This window comes from Molossus molossus, unplaced genomic scaffold (genome assembly GCF_014108415.1).
Source record: "Molossus molossus isolate mMolMol1 unplaced genomic scaffold, mMolMol1.p scaffold_m16_p_7, whole genome shotgun sequence".
Taxonomy (NCBI): Eukaryota; Metazoa; Chordata; class Mammalia; order Chiroptera; family Molossidae; genus Molossus; species Molossus molossus.
In genome coordinates, this window is record NW_023425401.1 from 97,263,792 (window position 1) to 97,283,499 (window position 19,708).

At 44.2% G+C, this 19,708-nt stretch overlaps 1 protein-coding gene across 3 annotated transcripts in view; it reads left to right on the forward strand.

The window, feature by feature from the left end:
- Window positions 1–2,279: 2,279 nt before the first annotated feature.
- Window positions 2,280–19,708, forward strand: part of BPGM (bisphosphoglycerate mutase) — a 31,910-nt gene continuing 14,481 nt past the window's right edge. The window contains exons 1-2 of one of the 3 annotated variants that reach the window (XM_036246656.1): window positions 2,280–2,416; window positions 15,112–15,773. In XM_036246656.1, the coding sequence (XP_036102549.1) occupies window positions 15,173–15,773 (601 nt within the window). In that variant the 5' untranslated portion in view covers window positions 2,280–2,416; window positions 15,112–15,172. Of the gene's footprint in view, window positions 2,417–14,347; window positions 14,473–14,647; window positions 14,666–15,111; window positions 15,774–19,708 lie in introns of those variants that run through there. The other 2 variants (XM_036246657.1, XM_036246659.1) reach the window with 2 other exon arrangements.

Here is a 19,708-nt window from a genome sequence, read left to right on the forward strand (position 1 = left end):
GATTATGAGTGGCAGATTTTAATCTGACCCTGAAGAAGGTAGGGTGTGGTGGGAGACTCGATCCTAGCAGCAAACAACCAGGCCATGATGTGTCCTGACAACTGTTAAGACAAGGAGACAGTCTTATACATAGGGTATAGGACCGACTAATTCTGGAGTTTGCTGGAGGGAGGGAGAGAGCCAATGGCTCTGCCAAGGAAGAAAAGGGCAGCATAGCTTAGGTGAGAGGGTGATGTTTTGATACTTGGTGGACCAGCTCAACCCTACCTACTACAAAAGGATTCTGTGTAAGTAGCTGTGAAAATATTTTGGCCAGGTATGCATGCTATCATAAAATAGTATTTTATTTAGGTCCTGAAATAAGACAATCTGCTACCTAATCTGTAAAGTACAATATGTGTTAATATTGATTTTCTGATATACACACACAATAGAAAGAAAACCAGACAACACGGCTATACTACATTACAGTGTTTTCATTTTTTGTTTGGATCAAAGTGGAACTTCATCAAGAGTTGTTTGAAGTAAAATAGGAACCTGAGACACTGAGGTATTTTCATAGTATCTATACTGCTTACTATAGCAGAATCGAATTCCTCATGGTTGGTCTTAATGCAAGTTAATTTTAAATTTCACAATCTTGATTTTAAAAAATTTACTGCTTTTGGGGTAGAGGCAGGGGAAGCAGCAGAAGAGGAAGCATTTTTCCTAGAATTATGAGCTAGCAACCTTGGGTCCTTGTCCCAGTTCTGCCCCCAACCAGCTACGTAATTCTGAATAAATTTCTTACACTTCAGAGTCCTCACCTGTACAATGAGATTCTAAAAGACAGGTGATGTTTAACTTTGTTAATGTTCTAGGTGACAAGCTAGCATTCCATGGGTATCACTAAAGCCAATGAGCAGGGGCCCTTAAGTGCGGAGTTAAGTATCCCCACATGTGAAATGCTTTAAGGCACTTGTGAATGGCTGTCTTTACCCTCCACAGTATGGATGGTGGGCACTCTGAGTTAGGGAGCTTTGTAGATCTCTGCAGTAGAAAAACTTTCCCCTCACTTAGTCCCTACCCACCATGGAGAAAAGGAAGAGCAAGTGGGTAAGAGTACAGGATTTGGAAGTTGTATTCCTGAGAGTCAAGACAGGAAGGCTGCTTCTCCACTGGGGAGTTAAATTCTGATCTATTAGATCCCAGGAGGAATTGTTATGCTCTAACAAGGGTAAATGGGATACTGAACTAACTACAAACACTGAGGTCTCAATGAATTCAACACATATTGTTTGCCACAGAATTAAAAATGTGGAAGGATTATCTTTTCGCGTTTATGTCGAATTATGCTGAGGACCTGCTTGGCAGTCACAAAACTCCCGGACTTGTCATGAGGATGAATTGGGAAATCCTCCAAAGAAGACACTGAACACTAGGTAGGACGGCTTCTAGAAACCAAGAAAGGGAATTCCCCACGTGGTCCAGCAAACATACCATTCCTTCTCTTTCTCACCTACTCAAAGAAAAAGTTCTGACATTTATGCTTCAAAGGCTGCTGTGCTAGTTCTAGCCTCTTAGAAACTTCTAGGGCCTCGTGACAGGCTTCGGGTATTTTTACAGGTTGTTCTTGTTCGGCTATTGTGGCCTCCAAATATGTAATCCTCTTCATCCCACTCCATCCTCCCTTCATCTGGTGTATAAGCTTTAATGCATTCCATTAAATTCCATTTTCTCTCCCAACCGAAACAGTGGCAGGGATTTGCCTACGGGGAATCCCTATAAAAACGCCAAGAGAAAGTGCGGATGAGCTACGGCCCAGAAACCCGGCACTTTGCAGGCTTCTGTTTTCATCACAGTTTGAGACTTAAAACCAGGAGAAAAGCAGGAGCTTTCCTCCGCGAGGGCTGCCCACCTTCATCCCGGGTTGAAGTCGCTCCCAAGAGTAAAAAAGGCATCATCTCATCACTTCCAAGACTCCGCCGACACTTCTCTACACTGGCAGGTACTTTTATTATGACGCGAAATCCAGCACCTCAGCGAGTCAAGAGCTCCCCGCGCCTGAGGTTTTTCCTTTGGGGTCGACGCTCCCGGCTTTATTTTTCTACTTCCCCAGACTCAAGCCCGCCCACCGGCGTCGAAGCCAGCTTTTTACTGGTCTGGACGTATGCTCATCTCCGCAGCGAGCCAATCAGAGCTTCATTTTCTACCCCAGGGATTTGGGAAACGGAAAAGACCACGACCTGTTCCTGGGAATAAGGCGGGGCCGTCACTGAGTGACATCCAGACCCTCCAATAGGCAGAGCGCTAGGACCTGCCCCTTTGGCGCCCGGGCTAGAAAAGAGCGTTGATGCCGGCCGCAGTGATGAGTCCTAGGCGGCGCTGCTTGCTCAGCGGCTCTGCCGAGCGGGTGCTGCTGGTGGCCTCTTTGCAGGTGAGTGGTTTTGTTTTAGAATATTGCTGTTGAGAACGTTTCCATTTTTGAATGCTGTGGTGGTTTGCTGTGGCGTGCAGGAGGCCAGTACCTTTACTCCCCCGGCTCGGTCTTTGAATCTGGCGCTCGCTGGTCCGTCCCACAAGCGCCAACCCGCACGCATCGCCCAGGTCCCTCTCTGCTGTCCCTTTCTCCGAATGAGCCTGCCTGGGAGCCACAGATCTGTCAGCTGACGGGAGGACTCGCCTCGGTAGTGGTGTCTGGACGACGAGAATAAGCAGGAGTCGAAGGGAGGGATGATCACCTCTCCTGGACGCCTGGCAGAGCCCCTTCTCTGGTAGGGCTCCTGGAAGGAAGCCGAGTGTCTTGGGGGCCATGCCACTATATTTGGGGCGATGGCAGACCTGGCCCTCAAAGTCCAAGTAGACAGAAAGAACCTGAATGGCATGAAAGAAGAAGGAGGTGAATACCTCCAGTGGTTTCACGTAGCGCTCAAATCTGGAGCCAAATCACAGGTTCTTAGAACCACTAAAAATAAAAAAGTAAGTGTATTTCTCCTCCTTTCAAAGGTATGGGGCACTGCATTACTCCAGAAGGGCAATGGAAATGCATAAGGGAAGTAAAGTTCACAGTTGAGTTTTGAAGGGTAATGGGTTGTTAGCTAACTCCCATTCCCCAACCACCTCCCTTCCAAATTATGGAGGATTTATAGCTTGTGAGTGGTACCAGAATGTTAACTGACGAATGCAGAATTTGGAGAAAAAAATCTAATACTCTCTTTCACCATTAGCTACTAAGGCTTTCCTTAGTGAAAGCCGAATGCACCTCAATGTGTCTTTTCTTTTAAAACTGACTTCCCTGAGGCCAGGGACCAGGTTTTATCCATTTCTGTTTTCTTGTAGCCCTCACACCATAGATGCTCCTCAAATGGTCGTGGAGTTTAGAGAAGCATAATTCAAACAAATGGTGTAGTGGAAGGAGCTCTGAGTTGCAAGTCTAGACACCTAGGTTTCAGTCTTGAAACTGTTGCTATTTGTGTGATCTTAAACAAATCATTGCAACTCTCTGACTCTTAATTTTTGCATCTTTTAAAAGCAGATGTTGCCTTAGATTATTTCTGAGGTCCATGCCTGTGTTAAAGGTCTGTTTTAAAATGAAGATGATTAGACATTTTCCACCACAAGTATATAAACAAAATCTCATTGCAGTAAATTCCGTACCAATCTGTTAGCAAATAAAAGTTTCCAGCTGTGAGGGTAGTACTTGTTCTCGTGTCCATATTTCTCATGGGAGAAACTTTGGTCATTTTACAGACCGACCATTGTACGGAGGTATAATGTAGTAGAAAAATGTCATTTTTGTTTTATTCCGTCACCCAGAGGCAACCACTGTTAGCGTCTGGGTAGATCTTTCTGTCTCTCTTCCATTTTTGCTTCCTACAGTTGTTTGAAATTAAGAGGCACCCTTCATTTTAAATAATGACTGATAACATCTGAATTCAGCCATGCCTTCTCTTTGTGTGTCTGGTGCCCAGAGAACAGAGGACACCCAAATGTTTGAACTGATGGGTCTTTTGAACATCCTTGGAATGAAATCTGGTGGAGGGAGTGTTTATATGGAGAAATGGGACCAAAAGAATTGCTTAATAAAACTCTTTCACTGTAACTCAGCCGCAAATGTGGAAGACAGATACTTTATAAAATGTAAATTAAATGTTAGCCACCTCATTAAAGCATTTGGATTATAGAATATTGCTTAATATTTGGTATGCTTTTGGAACTGTATCTTACCATCAACTTTACTACCCCCTCCACCCCTTCGCCAACCCCCCCCCCCCCACACACACACGATTTGATTTCATTCTTCCTTTTACTGCCTAATTTAACTTTTTCTCTTTACCTACCCTCATTTTCCAGCTTTTGCTTCATGCCATCAGCAAAGTAGGATCACCTTCAGGGGCCTGAGGTCTCTCCCAGGCTTCACAAGTTAACTCAGGTGTGCTCCATTCAACCCAAGAACACTTCTCACTTTTGGGTAGAGTGCTTCACTGTCATCTCATTTAGTCTTCCTAATAGCCCCTTGAAAACAGTAATTTCATTATCTTCATCTTTATGGATAAGGACCTTGAAGTCCAGAGAATTTAAATAACTCGGTCAAGGTCACACTGTCAGTAAAGAGCAAAGCTGGGACGGATATCCAGGTTTCTTGACCTCATACTTTTGGGATTTGGTGGAAATAGACTGTGTTGACAAAAGCTACTACACCGGGGAAATAAGTAACCAGAGATAGGAAGGAGGTGTTGTGAGTGGGAGCTGTGCACATTGGTGATGCCATGCAGCCTGGGACAAGCAATGTGCCCAGGCAAGCACACATCTCATTACGTATACATATCTCTTCCCTGTGAATAGAGGTCTACCTGCTATGGTTTGTTCCCTCTGTGCCAAGTGATCTGTCAGGGTTGTCTGTCAGTAGATGTAAAGTTGGAGAATGGTAGGGTAATAATAGTGCCTAGAAAACACCTGGAAGTGATAGTTGGTGCTCCAGGTAAACAGGTGTTCTTATAATGCAAATACAAATGGCAAAGTTACTCTAAAGCTCTAGGAAAAGCAGTAGATGGTGGTTACACTAGGTACTTTTGGGTAGTCATGTTTGAATTGTTAATATTGGGCTTGATTTGGAGGAAGGCATATTTTGTTAAGACTCCAAGGAACTGAGCTCCAGATTTCATTTTCCTTAAAAACTGTTCCTTTTTACTTTATCAGAAACATGGTTAACCTCTCTCTTTTTTTTTTTTTCTATATCCTCAAGTATATAGCCAGCCTGTCTTCTGTAGAGTTAGGTTCCTAATGCAGTGGCGATTGAGTTACGCATTGATGATTTGGACCAGGGAAAACATCTTGAGTGGTTTACAGTTGTATTTGAATGGTTAATATTTAAGGGTAAGCTTTGGATCAAAGCAACTCTTGCTCTGTATCCCTTATTTTCTGTTACTTCAACATTCTATCATTGATCACACTTCTTATTTAATTGTTGGAACCAAAGTGGAAAGCAAACTTAGTTTGGGGCTGGTCTTTATCCTGTAATTTTACCCACCTGTTCATGAGTTGCCCTACTAGTGTATTAGGCATTATGCGTCAAACACCTGAGTAAGGGAGGACGCAGTGTCCTAGGAACATTAGTTTGGGTGACAGGACAAGCCTCAGTTAAGGTGGGGATGGAGGAGGTATGTGAAATTATCTGGTTTAATAAGGGGCGGGAGCAGGAGGCAGCAGCAAGATTGTTATGCTGCATTTATTGAAACTACCTGGAGATTCTGGAGATAATGTAGAAGTAACCTGGGTAAAGGCATTGCCTTGTGTGTGCACCAGTCCCTTATCTACCTGCCCTTTTCATCTCTGCCTTGTCAAAAGCATGCTAATTTTGAAACATAACTTCAGTTTCAAGGTGGCATTTATGGAAAGTATTTTTTCTTTATAGTCAATTTAGATGATATATATATCTCGAAGGGTATTTGAAAATGTAAGTCACTTGCAAAGTGTGTTTCTTTTGAATTGCCTATCTGTTTCCTTATTGGCAATGCAATTTCAGAGCGCCTATTCTTGGGCAAATATACGTTCATTTGAAGTGCGAGGCACCATGGCAATTTACAAAGATGTCTAATAGAGGTAAAGCTTGTCAAAATGACAGATTGCCTTTTTGAAGTTGGTGAACAAGATGAATAATTTTTCTTTATAGTGTTTTCTTTAACCCTTTATTAAATAATCCAATTAAACAAAAGTAAACTACTCAGACTGATTTAAAATGTTCTCAGTGTTATATTCTGGGAGGAACGAATACAATTATGAATGGGATTCCATTACTCAAGGTACTTGCTGTTCTGGCCAAGAATAAAATCAGGTGATATAATGATGTTGGGATTATTCTGTGACAGGATGCTTAAAGCTTCAAAATGGTGCTGTGGTTAGTAGATCAGGGTATGGTATCCTGCCAGGCCAGGTATTGGCAAATTAAGGTCTTCTGGCTCACTTCCTGCTCTCGTACAGTCCACAAGCAGTGAGTGGGTTTTTAACGGTTGAAGTAAATCAAAGAATAGCAATGGTTCGTGTGCATGAAAATTATATTAAAGTCAGTGCTCATACATAAAATTGTATTGGAGCACAGCCTCGTTTATTCAGCTCTGTGCTGTCGGCGGCTGCGTTCAGCTACGATGGCAGAGTGTAGTACCCTATGGCACAACAGACCTTAAAACATTACCATTTGCCCTTTTACAGAAAGAGCTGCCAGCACGTGAGCTGGGCTGTCATGTGTTTCACCTTCATCTCCATCCCGTTTCAGCGGCCATCATTTCAGTGCAGGTCTTCATTGTACGTTCCCAGAATAACTGCAAAATCCTCACAAGTATTCGTATCCCTGTTTTGTCCCATATCAAACTGTGTTTGTGAATGCTGCCCGAGTCTCCTGAAATACACAGTATTAAACCTTTAACGATGTCCCAGTATTTATAGAAGAACCTACATCCTTTGGCACACGCCCTGCTGCAGTCATTAGTCAGTCTTATCTTTCTAGGCTAGTCTCCTACTTCCGTCTTATACCCTATACTTAGGGTGATCGTATAATTTTCCAAATGGAACAGTCACGTGTGAAAGGGGCCTCGATAGTAATTATGCTGAGGAAATGGGCCTAAAGCAAGATTGCTCTAGGCAAGCCTGGATGTAGGGTTACCCTGCCTGGTCTCCAGTCAGTTTGAATGGGTCACCATTTTCCATATGCATCTGTTCCCTTGCCTCTACCTACTGTTCTCTTAGGCTAGAGAACAGTTCCGTTTTCCTTTTTCCATAAATATGAATCTTAAACATCTTTCCCAATCCAGTTTAAATAGGGCCATGTCCATGAAGCCTTATTCAGAAATAATCTCTGTTTTTTTCACCTCCCTTATGAATGGAGTGTTGTCTCATGATGTGGATTACTTTCTGCTTTAGTAACACACACACACACACACACACACACACACACACACACGTGTGCGTGCGCGCGTCACCAGTTCCTTGAATATGAAATCCATGTTGGTTTCTATATTCCTCACAGGCCTAGCATTGTGTCATGCTCAAATGGGTTTTGCAACACATATGTGAAAAATGAACTAATTAACCAGATTAGGGAGACTGATGAGTATTTGGGGTGGTCAATTTCTAAATCATCCATTTTTTTTTTTTAATTTTAATCCTCACCTGAGGATATTTTTCTGTTTTTTTTGTTTGTTTTTTTTCAGATAGAGTGGGAGAAAGGGAGGGGGGAGAGAGCGATGTGAGAGAGGCACATCGACTGGTTATCTCCCATATGACCCGGCCAGGGATTGAACCCACAACTAAGGTACATGCCCTTGATGGGGAATCGGACCTGTGACTCTTGAGTCCACAGGCTGCTACTCTAACTGTTGAGCCAAATCATCCATTTTAATGTGATTAAGTAGTGAGGAGAGTTGGGTTTCCAAGGACTGAGGACAGAGCCTTGGGGGCCACTGTGGCAATGTAGCAGAGTGCTTCAAGGCTTCGGGGTCCAGCCTGCCTGGGCCTGAACTCCAGCTCTGCCAGTTGCAGTCTGTGTCCCTTGAGCAAGTTAACCTCTCCTCCTAAGTTTCTGCATCTGTAAACTGGGACCAATCACAGTACCTCCTCCACAGAACAGTGGTTGAGGATTCAAACAGTCCCAAGCACATAGTATGCACTCCATGAATGTTAGCTGCTATGACATCATAGGATATCTTCATCCTCATGGTATTGTTACTGGTGGGTAGGAAAATACAGAGACCTAAGACCAGGACATAACAGTAGAAGAACTGGGGAAGTACAGTGCTGAAATCCTAATTTTTTTTCCTTGATGGAAGTAGTCAGCTTCAGAGTGTGAGTCCCGAGAGAAGATGGTCTCCACTTAGTAAAAAATAACTGATCTGCAGTTTTTTGAGAGACCATTTTGGTAGAGTGGGAAAGGTACAAGTTAAGGTGTCAGGGGACTAAAAAAAAGTAATGGCTAGAAGAAAGGAAAAACAGCAAAGAAGAAGGGGCGGGAAGATGAGACACAGTCACATAAAAGTAAGGAAGCCTGGGGTAAGAATTCACTGACTTGTGTGGCCCTTTTTTGGTATAAAGTAAATCTTCAACTAAAATGGATGCTTATTTCAAATGTTGGTAACCCTTGCTTAGGGATTAATGAGGAACCCTAAGAACCAACTCCAAGGTGGTGAGCTTTCCCAAAAAGAAAACTTGTTTTTAAAAAAGAACAGTTTTTTATTTGAGAGTGGTATGATATCTCTAGGTTGGGTGACTTGTTGCCCAACTCAACTTTGTGCCTTGAGAGTTTTCTCAACAACAGTCATGAGCTGGGCTCTTCTTTTTTTTTTTGTTTTTGTTTTTAATCCTCACCGGAGGACATTTTTCCATTTTTTGTTCAGGTAGAGTGGGAGGGAGAGAGAGGAACAGAGAGAGAGAGAAACATCGACGTGAAAGGGACACATCGAGTGGCTGCCACCCGCACAACCGACCAGGGCCGGGGACAAACTGCAACCGAGGTATGCGCCCTTAGCGGGAACCGAACCCGGGTCTCTCAGGACCGCAGGCCAATGCTCTAACCGCTGAGCCATACCGGCCAGGGCTGGGCTCTTCTTTACGGCCAGTCCCGGTGTTTGTATTCATTTCATAAAATGCTGCCTGACTTTGGAAAGACAAGTCGTGACTGGAGATGTTCCTGTGAAATGAAGCCAAGTGAGCCTAGGTCCTCAAACCAGGACTCAAGTCTTCAGCAGTGAGGTCGGACGAGCTCAGGGATTGGGGGAAAGAAGACCTAAATTTACCACTTAGTGCTGTACGTTTTGGAACAAGTTAATTGGAGTCTTTCTTTCTCCGTGGATTATGGCCATTCATGAACATACTAAACTGTAAAGTCTACAAAAATATAATGGACGGTTATTCTTGGCTCTGGCTTTGCCATTAAATACGCTGCGAGCCTTGAGTTAAAGCTTTCTAACATCTCAGGCCTGCCAACGGCTGTTTTTACTTTGGCAGTTACCACTAAAACTGTCAAGCCTCAGCCTCATTAGCACAATATAATCATTTCTGTTTAACTGACTCCGAGTCCGTCAACCCACCTACTAAGCACCGAGGTATGTGTCAAGTGGCATGCTGGGTTCTAGGAGTACGGCAATGAGTCAGGCCAGCGGGGAAACAGCTTGCAGTCCAACCAGCACATAGACGCTGAAAAGTAACAGGTCACAAGTGACCCATCACAACGGCAGCCAGTGTTGTAGAGCAGGGTGCTGTAGGAGTGCATGCCAGGCGGGCCTGACCACTTCCCAGGGGTGAGAAGGCAGGGCACAGAAGTCTGCCTAGAGCAGAGGACCTCAGAGCACAGTCCTCAGACCAGCAGTATCAGTATCGCCCGGCAGCCGATGTCAGGCCCACCCCCAGACCTGCTCTGCAAGAGGGGTGCCCAGCCGCCCACTTGAAACCAGTTCTGCTGGTGATTCTCGTGCACATTACGGTTTGAGAACCACTGGCCTATAGAAAGTAACACTTAAGCCGAGCTCCAAAGCTGCACAGTTCAGTACAGTAGCCACTGGTCACATGTGGCTGTGGAGTCCTTGGAACGTGGTGAGTCCAAATTGAGATGTGCTTTAGAATGAAATACACACCAGCTTTCAAACACTATGAACAGAAGAATGTAAACTACCTCATTAAGAATTTCACATATGCCCTGGCCAGGTGGCTCAGTGAGTTGGAGCATTGTCCATACACCAAAGGGTTGTGGGTTTGAGTCCCGGTCAGGGCACATAACCTACGTTGCAGGTTCACTTCCCAGTTGGGACATGTACGGGAGACCTCTGATCAATGTTTCTCTCTCACACTGATGGTTTTGTCTCTCTCTTTCCATTCTTCTCTCTCTCTAAAATCAATAAAAAAATATATCCTCAGGTAAGGATTTAAAAAAAAAAAAGAATTTTATATAGATCATATGTTGGAATGAAAATATATTGAACCTAGTCCTGGCCGGTTTGGCTCAGCGGTTAGAGCGTCGGCCTGCGGTACGGAGAGACCCGGGTTCGGTTCCCGCTAAGGGCACGTACCTCGGTTGCAGTTTGTCCCCAGCTGAGGTTGGGTTGTGCGGGTGGCAACCACTCGATGTGTCCCTTTCACATCGATGTTTCTCTCTCTCTCTCCCCCTCCCACTCTATCTGAACAAAATATGGAAAAATGTCCTCGGGTGAGGATAAAAAAAAAAAAGAAAATATATTGAACCTATAGTGTTAAATAAATATCTTATTAAAATTACTTTCATCTATTTCTTTTTAACTTTAAGTATGGCTTTAGAACACATGTAGCTTGCAGTATGTTTTGACTGGGCACAGCTGGTCCAAAGGATGACTAGACATTAGCGTGGGACCAAAGTGAAAGGAGGGGGGCAGAGACGGTCTGGGCGAGGGTTCTGTGCAGCATGTGCAGAGGTCTTGGGGCCAGAAGGAACATGACATGCTCAAGGAAATAAAAGAAAACCAAAGCCTTGCAGGTCACAGTAACTATTTTGAACGGTATCCTCAGGTCAACAGGAAGTAATTGAGGGTTTTAAATGGGGTGCTCAGTTTTCAGGAAGTTGGCAGTTAATAAATGAGGGCAAGAGAGCTATAGCTGGATAGAGCAAGGCTCTCAGAAGCAAAGCCTCCCTCCCCAACAACAACAACAAAAAAAAGATGGTGGGGTGGAGGTATTTGGTTGGGAAATACCATGGGGAGGGAGCAGGACCCTGCCTGCCCATCACCTGCCCCTGTTCCTGCCCCAGGATAGGAGGCCCAAATACCCGCCACTACAGAGAGAGGCGGACAACAGGGAGATAGTTTGCATTCAGCTCGTTTTCAGCTTGGTTGCGTCTCGGAGCTGAGGGAAGCGTTCCAGGAAGAGTCCAAAGCTGAGGGGGACTTTGATTATAGAGCTGGGACTCTGCAGGGCAATGGCAAAGGGTTTGGTGAAGGAGGGCCAGGAACAAGGAGGCCGAGCACGTATGAGGAGCAGAGGGTCTGTCCTTTGAAAGAGTGTATTATTGGACAATGGGAAGCTTGGGTTAGAGCCTGGAGGCTTGGGACCTGTTTCCTGGGGATGGTGTTCTCCTCGGTCATCTGTGGCCAGGAGGACATTTCCCTTTAAGTCACAGGCCGTACACTAGCAGACCCGATGTAGCCTGCAGATGTTTTAGCTCACATTTTAAAAATGTATTCAAACGAGTCACTAGTATTTATATCAGATATCACATGAAAATGCACATTTACAGGGTTTTTGACAATTGGAAGGTCCAGGAACCCCAGTTCTTCAGTCTCACAGGGAAATGGACTGGAGCTAGGTAGTAGCCATTCCTTGTACTTTATTTTATTTTATTTTTTTCTTTATTGTTTTTAGAGAGAGAGGAAGAGAGAGAGAGAGAGAGAAACGTCGATGAGAGAGGACATCGATTGGCTGCCTCCTGCATGCCCCCCACTGGGGATCGGGCCCACAACCTGGGCCTGTGCCCTGACTAGGAGTCAAACTGGCGACCTCTTGGTGCCTAGGTCAACACTCAACCACTGAGCCACACCGGCTGGGCTCCTTTTATTTTTTTAAATTTTCTTTTTTATCCTCACCCAAGGACATTTTTCTATTTTTTGTTCAGATAGAGCAGGAGGGAGAGAGAGGAAGAGAGAGAGAGAAACATCGACGTGAAAGGGACACATCGAGTGGCTGCCACCCACACAACCCAACCAGGGCTGGACAAACTGCAACCAGGGTACATGCCCTTCACGGGAACCAAACCCGGGTCTCCTGGACCGCAGACCGATGCTCTAACCGCTGAGCCAAACTGGCCAGGGCTCCTTTTATTTTCTATGTAAACTTCTAGGAGCAGAAATGATCATTTTAATTTTTTTAAAGACCTTTATTTATGCTGAAAACAAAATGAATCCTTCTATGGTCTGACTCTCAAGTCTTGCATCCTCGCTGGTCTTTGTTTCAGCAGTCCATCTCCTTTTAGTTCTTCAGGAAAGTTCTAAGAATGGCGCCCTCAGTTCAGCGAGACCAGGCTGTACAGAAGCTTCGTCCATTCACACAGGAGTGGCTTCCATCAGGGAAGCGTGTTCCTGGCAGCTCACCGCCCCCGCCACCCCCGAGCCCGCTCACAGCTCTTCACACGTGTGTCCGGCCACTGGCACGTGTGCGTTTGCAGGTCGTGCCTGCAACTTTAAATCACACTGCCTAGTGTTGTGTCTGTGTTGGTGAACACTGGCTATACCAGCTCCCATGGTGATTAGAATGTTAAAGATCGCCAACTTCAAACCTCAACTGCTCCTTTGTAAATATTTAGCATTAATGAAGTGGGCAAAGGTAGTTGAGGGCAGCAAGGAGGAGAGAGGTTAGAGGACTTTTTGTTTCCCTGAGATAGATGCACTAGCTTGGGATCTTACTCTGTATTCACCCCTGTACACCAGAGTGAGGGGAGGGGCTGTATTTGTATAGTCTGTGGTTGTAGTCCTGTTTCTCTGAGGGGCGGGGGGGGACAGAAAGTGTTTTATTCCTTAAACAAAGTAAGCAAATGCAGGAGATTAAAATACTGCAAGGCTTGGTGGTAGGTGACTGAGTGTTCCTGATGTTATTGCTCCTCTTTTTTTTTTTTTTGTTCCTTTGGTAGAGATCATAACCAAAAGCTGATGGAGAAATGCTTCTGCCTACAAAATGTGTCCATCATATCCTTCTTCATCTGAAGGGAAAAGAGCTCATTAGCTCCAGGAAGCTTCTTGTTTGGCAAAACAAAGCAAGGGCTGAGGCAGAGGAACAGTTGCTAGCTTCACTTTTCTCCATCCCCCTCCTCCACCACCACCAAAAAACAAGACAATAAATGTTATGAGGGGTGGAATCCAGTTTCTGATGGATCTAAAGCTTCTACTACTTGGTGGATTGGGGGCTCTTTAAAGAAACAATACAAAAACACCTTTCTTTTATAAATTACACACACGTGCATACCCGTTCATTCATGTGAATTTATTATTTGGTCTCCCAGTGCCTTAAGGAGTTTGTTCCAGAGAGAGTACCTGAAGTTTAAGCTTCATTAGCTTCATGATTATTCTGCTTCTGGGTACCAGTAATCACCTGGCCGAATACTGCTCTGTTCTGGCACCCTGATGGCCCTCTGGGCTGAGGGTGGAGGTATCACTCTCCCTCCTCCGGAAACGCAGTGAGGGGCCTTCCGCTGAGCCCAGAGCTCGGACTCTTCCAGGGACCTCATGCTTTTCTCCCGGCTCCCCATGCACTACAACTTCAACCCCGGCGCCGGACCAGAAGGGAACTCATGACCCTAACTGCGGGGCACATCACTCGTCTGCTGCCTTCCTCGGGCCCTCTGTGTCTTTCCCTGAAGTCTTCTTTTCCCACCTTCAGAGTCTGTAGGAATTAGAAAGGAAGAAACTAGATCTAGATCCCAATTAACTTTGTCCCTGATGGTTGTATAACTGGCTGGAGCCCAGTTTAAGTGGGACAGAAAATCTCCAGTTAACAGAAGTTGCCAAGAATGGCAGAAGACCAGGTCCGACGTTCGTATAATCTTTGCTCCCCAGTGTGGAAAACGCTGGGTGGGGGTGGAGAGTGCTGGGCACGTCAACCCAGTGGCACTGGGCAGCGAGATAGTCCGCTGCAAGGCGAAGGAAGGCAGGCTGACGCAGCCAGGCAACCCATTCTCTGGGGGACACGTAGGCCCAGCAGGTCTTCAGGTCAGCAGCTTAATTTAGCAAGTCGAACACTTGTTGGTTGCCTGTTCCCCTTGACTAGATTCTTCTGCTGAGATGTGGCCGGTGTGCGTAGGAGAGCTGAAGGGTTGGGAGGAGGAGGCAGGGACTCCTTATCACTGAGCTTCCTCTCCCTCCTCCAGACCTGCTCCTGTTAATCTGTTCCTACAGCCGGTATTTCTCTGCTGCTTCCATTTGATAGCTTGTTTTGCATCCGGATTTATTCCTGCCAACAGCTCTATCTTGAGGCAGGTGGGAGATTATTTAGGTGAGTACCATGTTTGGTATGAATATCGCTTTAAATCACTTTTTAATGTTGTTTGGATGTTGAACCTTAGATTTTCTTGGATGTGGTATAAGCTACGGCATTGAAGAGCTAGTTGCCACCCAGTCAGTGGTTTATATACCAGACAAATGCAGTGGTTCATTGAATTAACATGTTTAATAACGTCTTCAGTCAGGTGAGACTGGTAAATATTCTTTTTCCACCAGAGGAAAAACAAAGAGAGAAGTTTGCTTTCAATCTAGAGTCAGCTACTAGTCATCTTTGTAGACGTCTACACCTCATCCTGGTACATCCTCTCTTCTGTAAATAAACTGCCTTTCATCTGGCAAAAATGCAGCCTGCCATTAGAATGGAGTGTTCTGATTGTTGTAGATCACGCAATTAACATACTATCTAGCCATCAGAAAATTTAAGTCAACTGCGTTCCCTGTAATTAATTATCTGTAAAATATGCCTGTGTGTGCCACAGTGTACGAGTTGCCAGATGTCTGATATCAAGACTGTTCTAAGGAATCCTCCTCGTTTATCTCAGACACTGGCTGTTGTGAGGTTGTGCTTCCTCTCCCACGAGTCAGCTGAGTGGAGGATGTAACTTACGCTTTTTGTTTCTTCTCTTTCTAGATGTATTCCTGTCATTGAACATTTGCCCATTTGAAGGCACAGGGGAAGCTCAGCCATCAGTATGTCCAAGTACAAACTGATTATCTTAAGACATGGGGAGGGTGCTTGGAACAAAGAGAATCGTTTTTGTAGCTGGGTAGATCAGAAACTTAACAGTGACGGGCTGGAGGAAGCTCGGAACTGTGGGAAGCAGCTCAAAGCACTCAACTTTGAGTTTGATCTGGTGTTCACGTCCATCCTTAATCGGTCCATCCACACAGCCTGGCTGATCCTGGAAGAGCTGGGGCAGGAGTGGGTTCCTGTCGAAAGCTCTTGGCGTCTGAATGAGCGTCACTACGGAGCCTTGATCGGTCTCAATAGGGAGAAGATGGCTTTGAATCATGGCGAAGAGCAAGTGAGGCTCTGGAGAAGAAGCTACAATGTGACCCCGCCTCCCATCGAGGAATCTCATCCTTACTACCATGAAATCTACAACGACCGGAGGTATAAAGTGTGTGATGTACCTGTGGATCAACTGCCACGGTCCGAAAGTCTAAAGGATGTTCTGGAGAGACTCCTTCCCTTTTGGAACGAAAGGATTGCTCCTGAGGTGTTAAGTGGCAAAACCATTCTGATATCTGCTCATGGAAATAGCAGTAGGGCACTCCTGAAACATCTGGAAGGTACCGTCTTTCTGCTACTACTTATTAGAGGTTGCTAATGTCATCCTTGGGCCTTAATCTAGAAAGGATATGGTTCCTAAGCTAATAATGCACAGTTCACATACTAGACTTTCCTTCCCTATTCTCTTTGGTCACTTCAGTCTTTTAAGAATCATTCTGTCCTATAAATCAAAAATTCTCTGCCTTTTCTACCCATATTGTCTGGAGCAGTGGCTCTCAAACTTGAGCAAGCATCAGAATCACCTGGAGGGGTGCTTGGTCTACCCCATATTGCTGGCCTCGCCCTTGGAGTTTCTGAACCTGTAGGCCCGGGGTCCCAACCCAAGAAGTGGCATTTCTGAGAAATTTTCAGGTGATGCTGATACTGCTACTTGGGGTTCTCCATTTGGAGAACTCTGGACTAAAGGACTATGTAGATTTGTTGTAGCAAGATAAAAGGAGCTTAGGAAGGGAAGGAATATCTGTAGAAATGTTACTCAAAATCAGTTTATCCATATGCTGCTTCTAAGAGAAGTAAAATGAGCTAGACTTCAGTTTTGCTCACGTTTTTCCAACTTTAAACAATTATTGCCGTGTTTTCAGAACTAGGTGTCTTGAACAATTCTTTTGCTCTAGTCCTCTCTTTCCAGACCAGACTTAGTCTTTGATTGGGAGAAATTTTGGGAGAAGGGGGTGGGGATAAAATGATGGCTTATTGTCAGTAGCCTCCATACTGTTTGATTTGTATGCTAAATGTACTGTAAAATGGGCTGTAATGTTACCTGTCTCCTAAGTAACAGGAACGAAGTGAACTCTTTTGAGGACTCGAGCTCACCAGATTTGGGCGTCAGTGATCGCACTGTGACATTTCCAGGGCATTTCGCATCCCCACAAACCCTTCAGTAAATAATCCCAGCCGGGAGTGCTTTTTGAGTGGTCAGCTTTGTCTGGTGGTTTCCTGTCTGTCGTCACTGTCAGCAGTTACCTTACTGATGTTAGAATGCACTTCACGAACGTTCCTTTCCCGCTCTGCTTTGCTTTTCTGTCTGGGGCTGTGAAAAAGGAAAGGTTTAGCCCTGGCCGGTTTGGCTTAGCGGTTAGAGCGTCCACCTGCGGTCCGGAGAGACCCGGGTTCGGTTCCCGCTAAGGGCACGTACCTCGGTTGCACTTTGTCCCCGGCCCTGGTTGGTCGTGTGGGTGGCAGCCACTCAGTGTGTCCCTTTCACATCGATGTTTCCCTCTCTCTCTCTTTCTCTCCCTGTACAAAAAATGGAAAAATGTCTTTGGGTGAGGAGGATAAAAAAAGGAAAGGTTTAACCTCCTATGTGAAGTAGTGAGAATAGGGGATTGGTAACAAAATAAAGTGATCTTTATGAGATTTTACTGTAAACTTTTTAGCATGTGTTTTTTTAGCCCTAATTTTTATAACATGGCCAACAGCCAAATCATTACTTGTATACCTGCATCCATTAGTTGTGCAGAAATCTAAGATCTACAGACTTTATTGGCTATTAAAAACTTTACTGGCTAGACATGGCGCTCGATCTGTTTGTGGGTGTATGTGTGTATATATCTTAATTTACTCAACTATATAAAGGGTTCTATTCTTCCTTGTTCAAAATAGTCAGATTGAAGTGATATATAGCTTCATCATTATTGGACTATAGTACTTCATTGTTTGAAGAAGAGTTGAGTCTCATCTTAGGACAACAACAGACTGAAATTCAGAATTTCAAAGCTTTTTCCAGAAGATGTCATCTTTCTCACTTGCCGGTATCTTTTGTTCAGAGATGGAACTTCTCTCTCTTTGTGGCCAGACACCCTTTCCTAAAAAAGTGTTATCTCCTTCAGGGTCCTCTTTGCTTCCCTGTCTTAGCTGGGAAAATCCTCCCTTTAGAGACAGTCTCCTGCCGTTTGTTATCATCTCTCCTGTCTTCAGGTTTAGATGTCTTTCAGATTGTTCTATAGCCCACCCATAGCTCCTTCTAGCACCCCTTCCTGTTAATGCACTGATGGTTGAACTATTTGTTACTGTTCTTTTTTTGGAAGGAAATAGGATGGTTTAACAAACGGTGGCAAAGAAGACTGTCACCACGGTGGGAAGGGAGGGAGAATCACCGGTGGAAGGCAAGGTTACTCGCAGAAACGTTTACTTTCTATATTTGGGAGAGGTTTTGAATCCATTAATAATTTATTAGCAAACAATCAAATGCAATAACTGCTTTGGAAAACAATCTGGCAGTTCTTCGACAGGTTAGATATAGAGTTACCATATGATACAGCAATTCCACTCCTAGGTATGTGTCTGCATTAGTTTCCTAGTGCTACTGTAACAAAATACCAAAAACTGGGAGACATTTTCTCACAGTTTGGGGGCCTAGAAGTCCTAAATAAAGCTATTGGCAGGGTCTTTCTCTCTTCTAGTGGCTTTGGAAGAGAACCCTTTCTTGCCTCTTGTAGCTTCTGGTATTTGCCGGAAATCTTTGAGTCCTTCCTTGGTTTGTAGATCTGTCCCTGCAACTTTGTCTTCACTTGGCATTCTCCCTGTGTGTATCTCTGTTTCTTGCCCAGATTTCCTCTTTTTATTAAAAAAATTTTTTTTTTCTTTATTGATTTTTAGAGAGCAAGGAAGGGAGAAGTGGGGAGATGGAAACATCGATGAGAGAGAACATCGATTGGCCGCCTCCTGCATGCCCCCCACCGGGGATTGGGCCCACAACCTGGGCATGTGCCCTGACCAGGAATCAAAATGGTGACATCTTGGTGCATGGGTCGACGCTCAACCACTGAGCCACACTGGCCGAGCACAAATTTCCCCTTTTTATAAGGACATCAATAACATTGGACTAGTGCCTACCCCAATGACCTCATTTTAACTTGGTTACCTTTTTAAAGACCCTATTTCCAAATAAGATCACTTTCTGAGGTATCAGAGGTTAGGACTTCAACATATTTTGGGGGGATGGGGGTAGATATAGTTCAATCCAGAAGAATACCTAAGAGAATTGAAAACATACATTCACACATAAATTTTTACACAAAACTTCATAGCAGTGTTATTCATAGTAGTCAAAATGTGGAAGCAGCCCAAATGCCCGTCAACCGGTGATTGTATGAATGAAATGTGGTATATCCCTACAATGGAATATTATTCAGCAATCAAAAGGAATAAAGTACTGATATATGTTACAACATGGATGAACCTTGAAATTGTTACAGTGGAAGCAAGTCACAAAGGATCGCATGTTGTAGAATTTTATTTATATGTAGTGTCAGAATGGGCAAATCTATAGAGACAAAGTAGATTGTTTTCTAGGGCTGGGGAGGAGTTGAAGGAGGGCATGGAATGAAATGTGACTGATAATAGGTACAGGGGTTCTTGTTGGGATAGTGGAAATGTTCTAAAGTTGATTGTGGTGAACATCAATATTCGGGTTACACAAATATTCAGGTTACACAACTCTGAATATACTAAAGTCCATTGAATTGTACACTTTAAGTGGGTGAATTGAATGGTGTGTGAGTTATCATTAAAGCTGCAAAAAGAATCAATGGGACTGAAAGATTAAAGGATTTGGCATTGGCCTAGAAAAAAGTAGTTTAGGGCAAATATATAAAAGTAGTAACAAAATAGAAAGGCATGGATGTGAAGTGAAGAATAAGTAAAAAATTAAAACACAGATTTGACCACTGGGGCAGAAATGAATTTATAGGGATCCCTGAGAAATTAGCAGACTTTGTCCATAGGTTTCATTTAACCTTTCTTCTAAAGGTCTTTTTTTTTTTTTCAGGTTGGAGGTATGGGACTAAATCACATTTCAGAGATGAATTAATTTGAAGCAACCTTAAATTATAATTCCTATCCCTATTATGTTGTATAAATAGGCTTCATAGAAAATGTTTTATTTGGAGAATAATTGATTTAAAATATTGGTGTTCATACTGGAAGAGGTCAG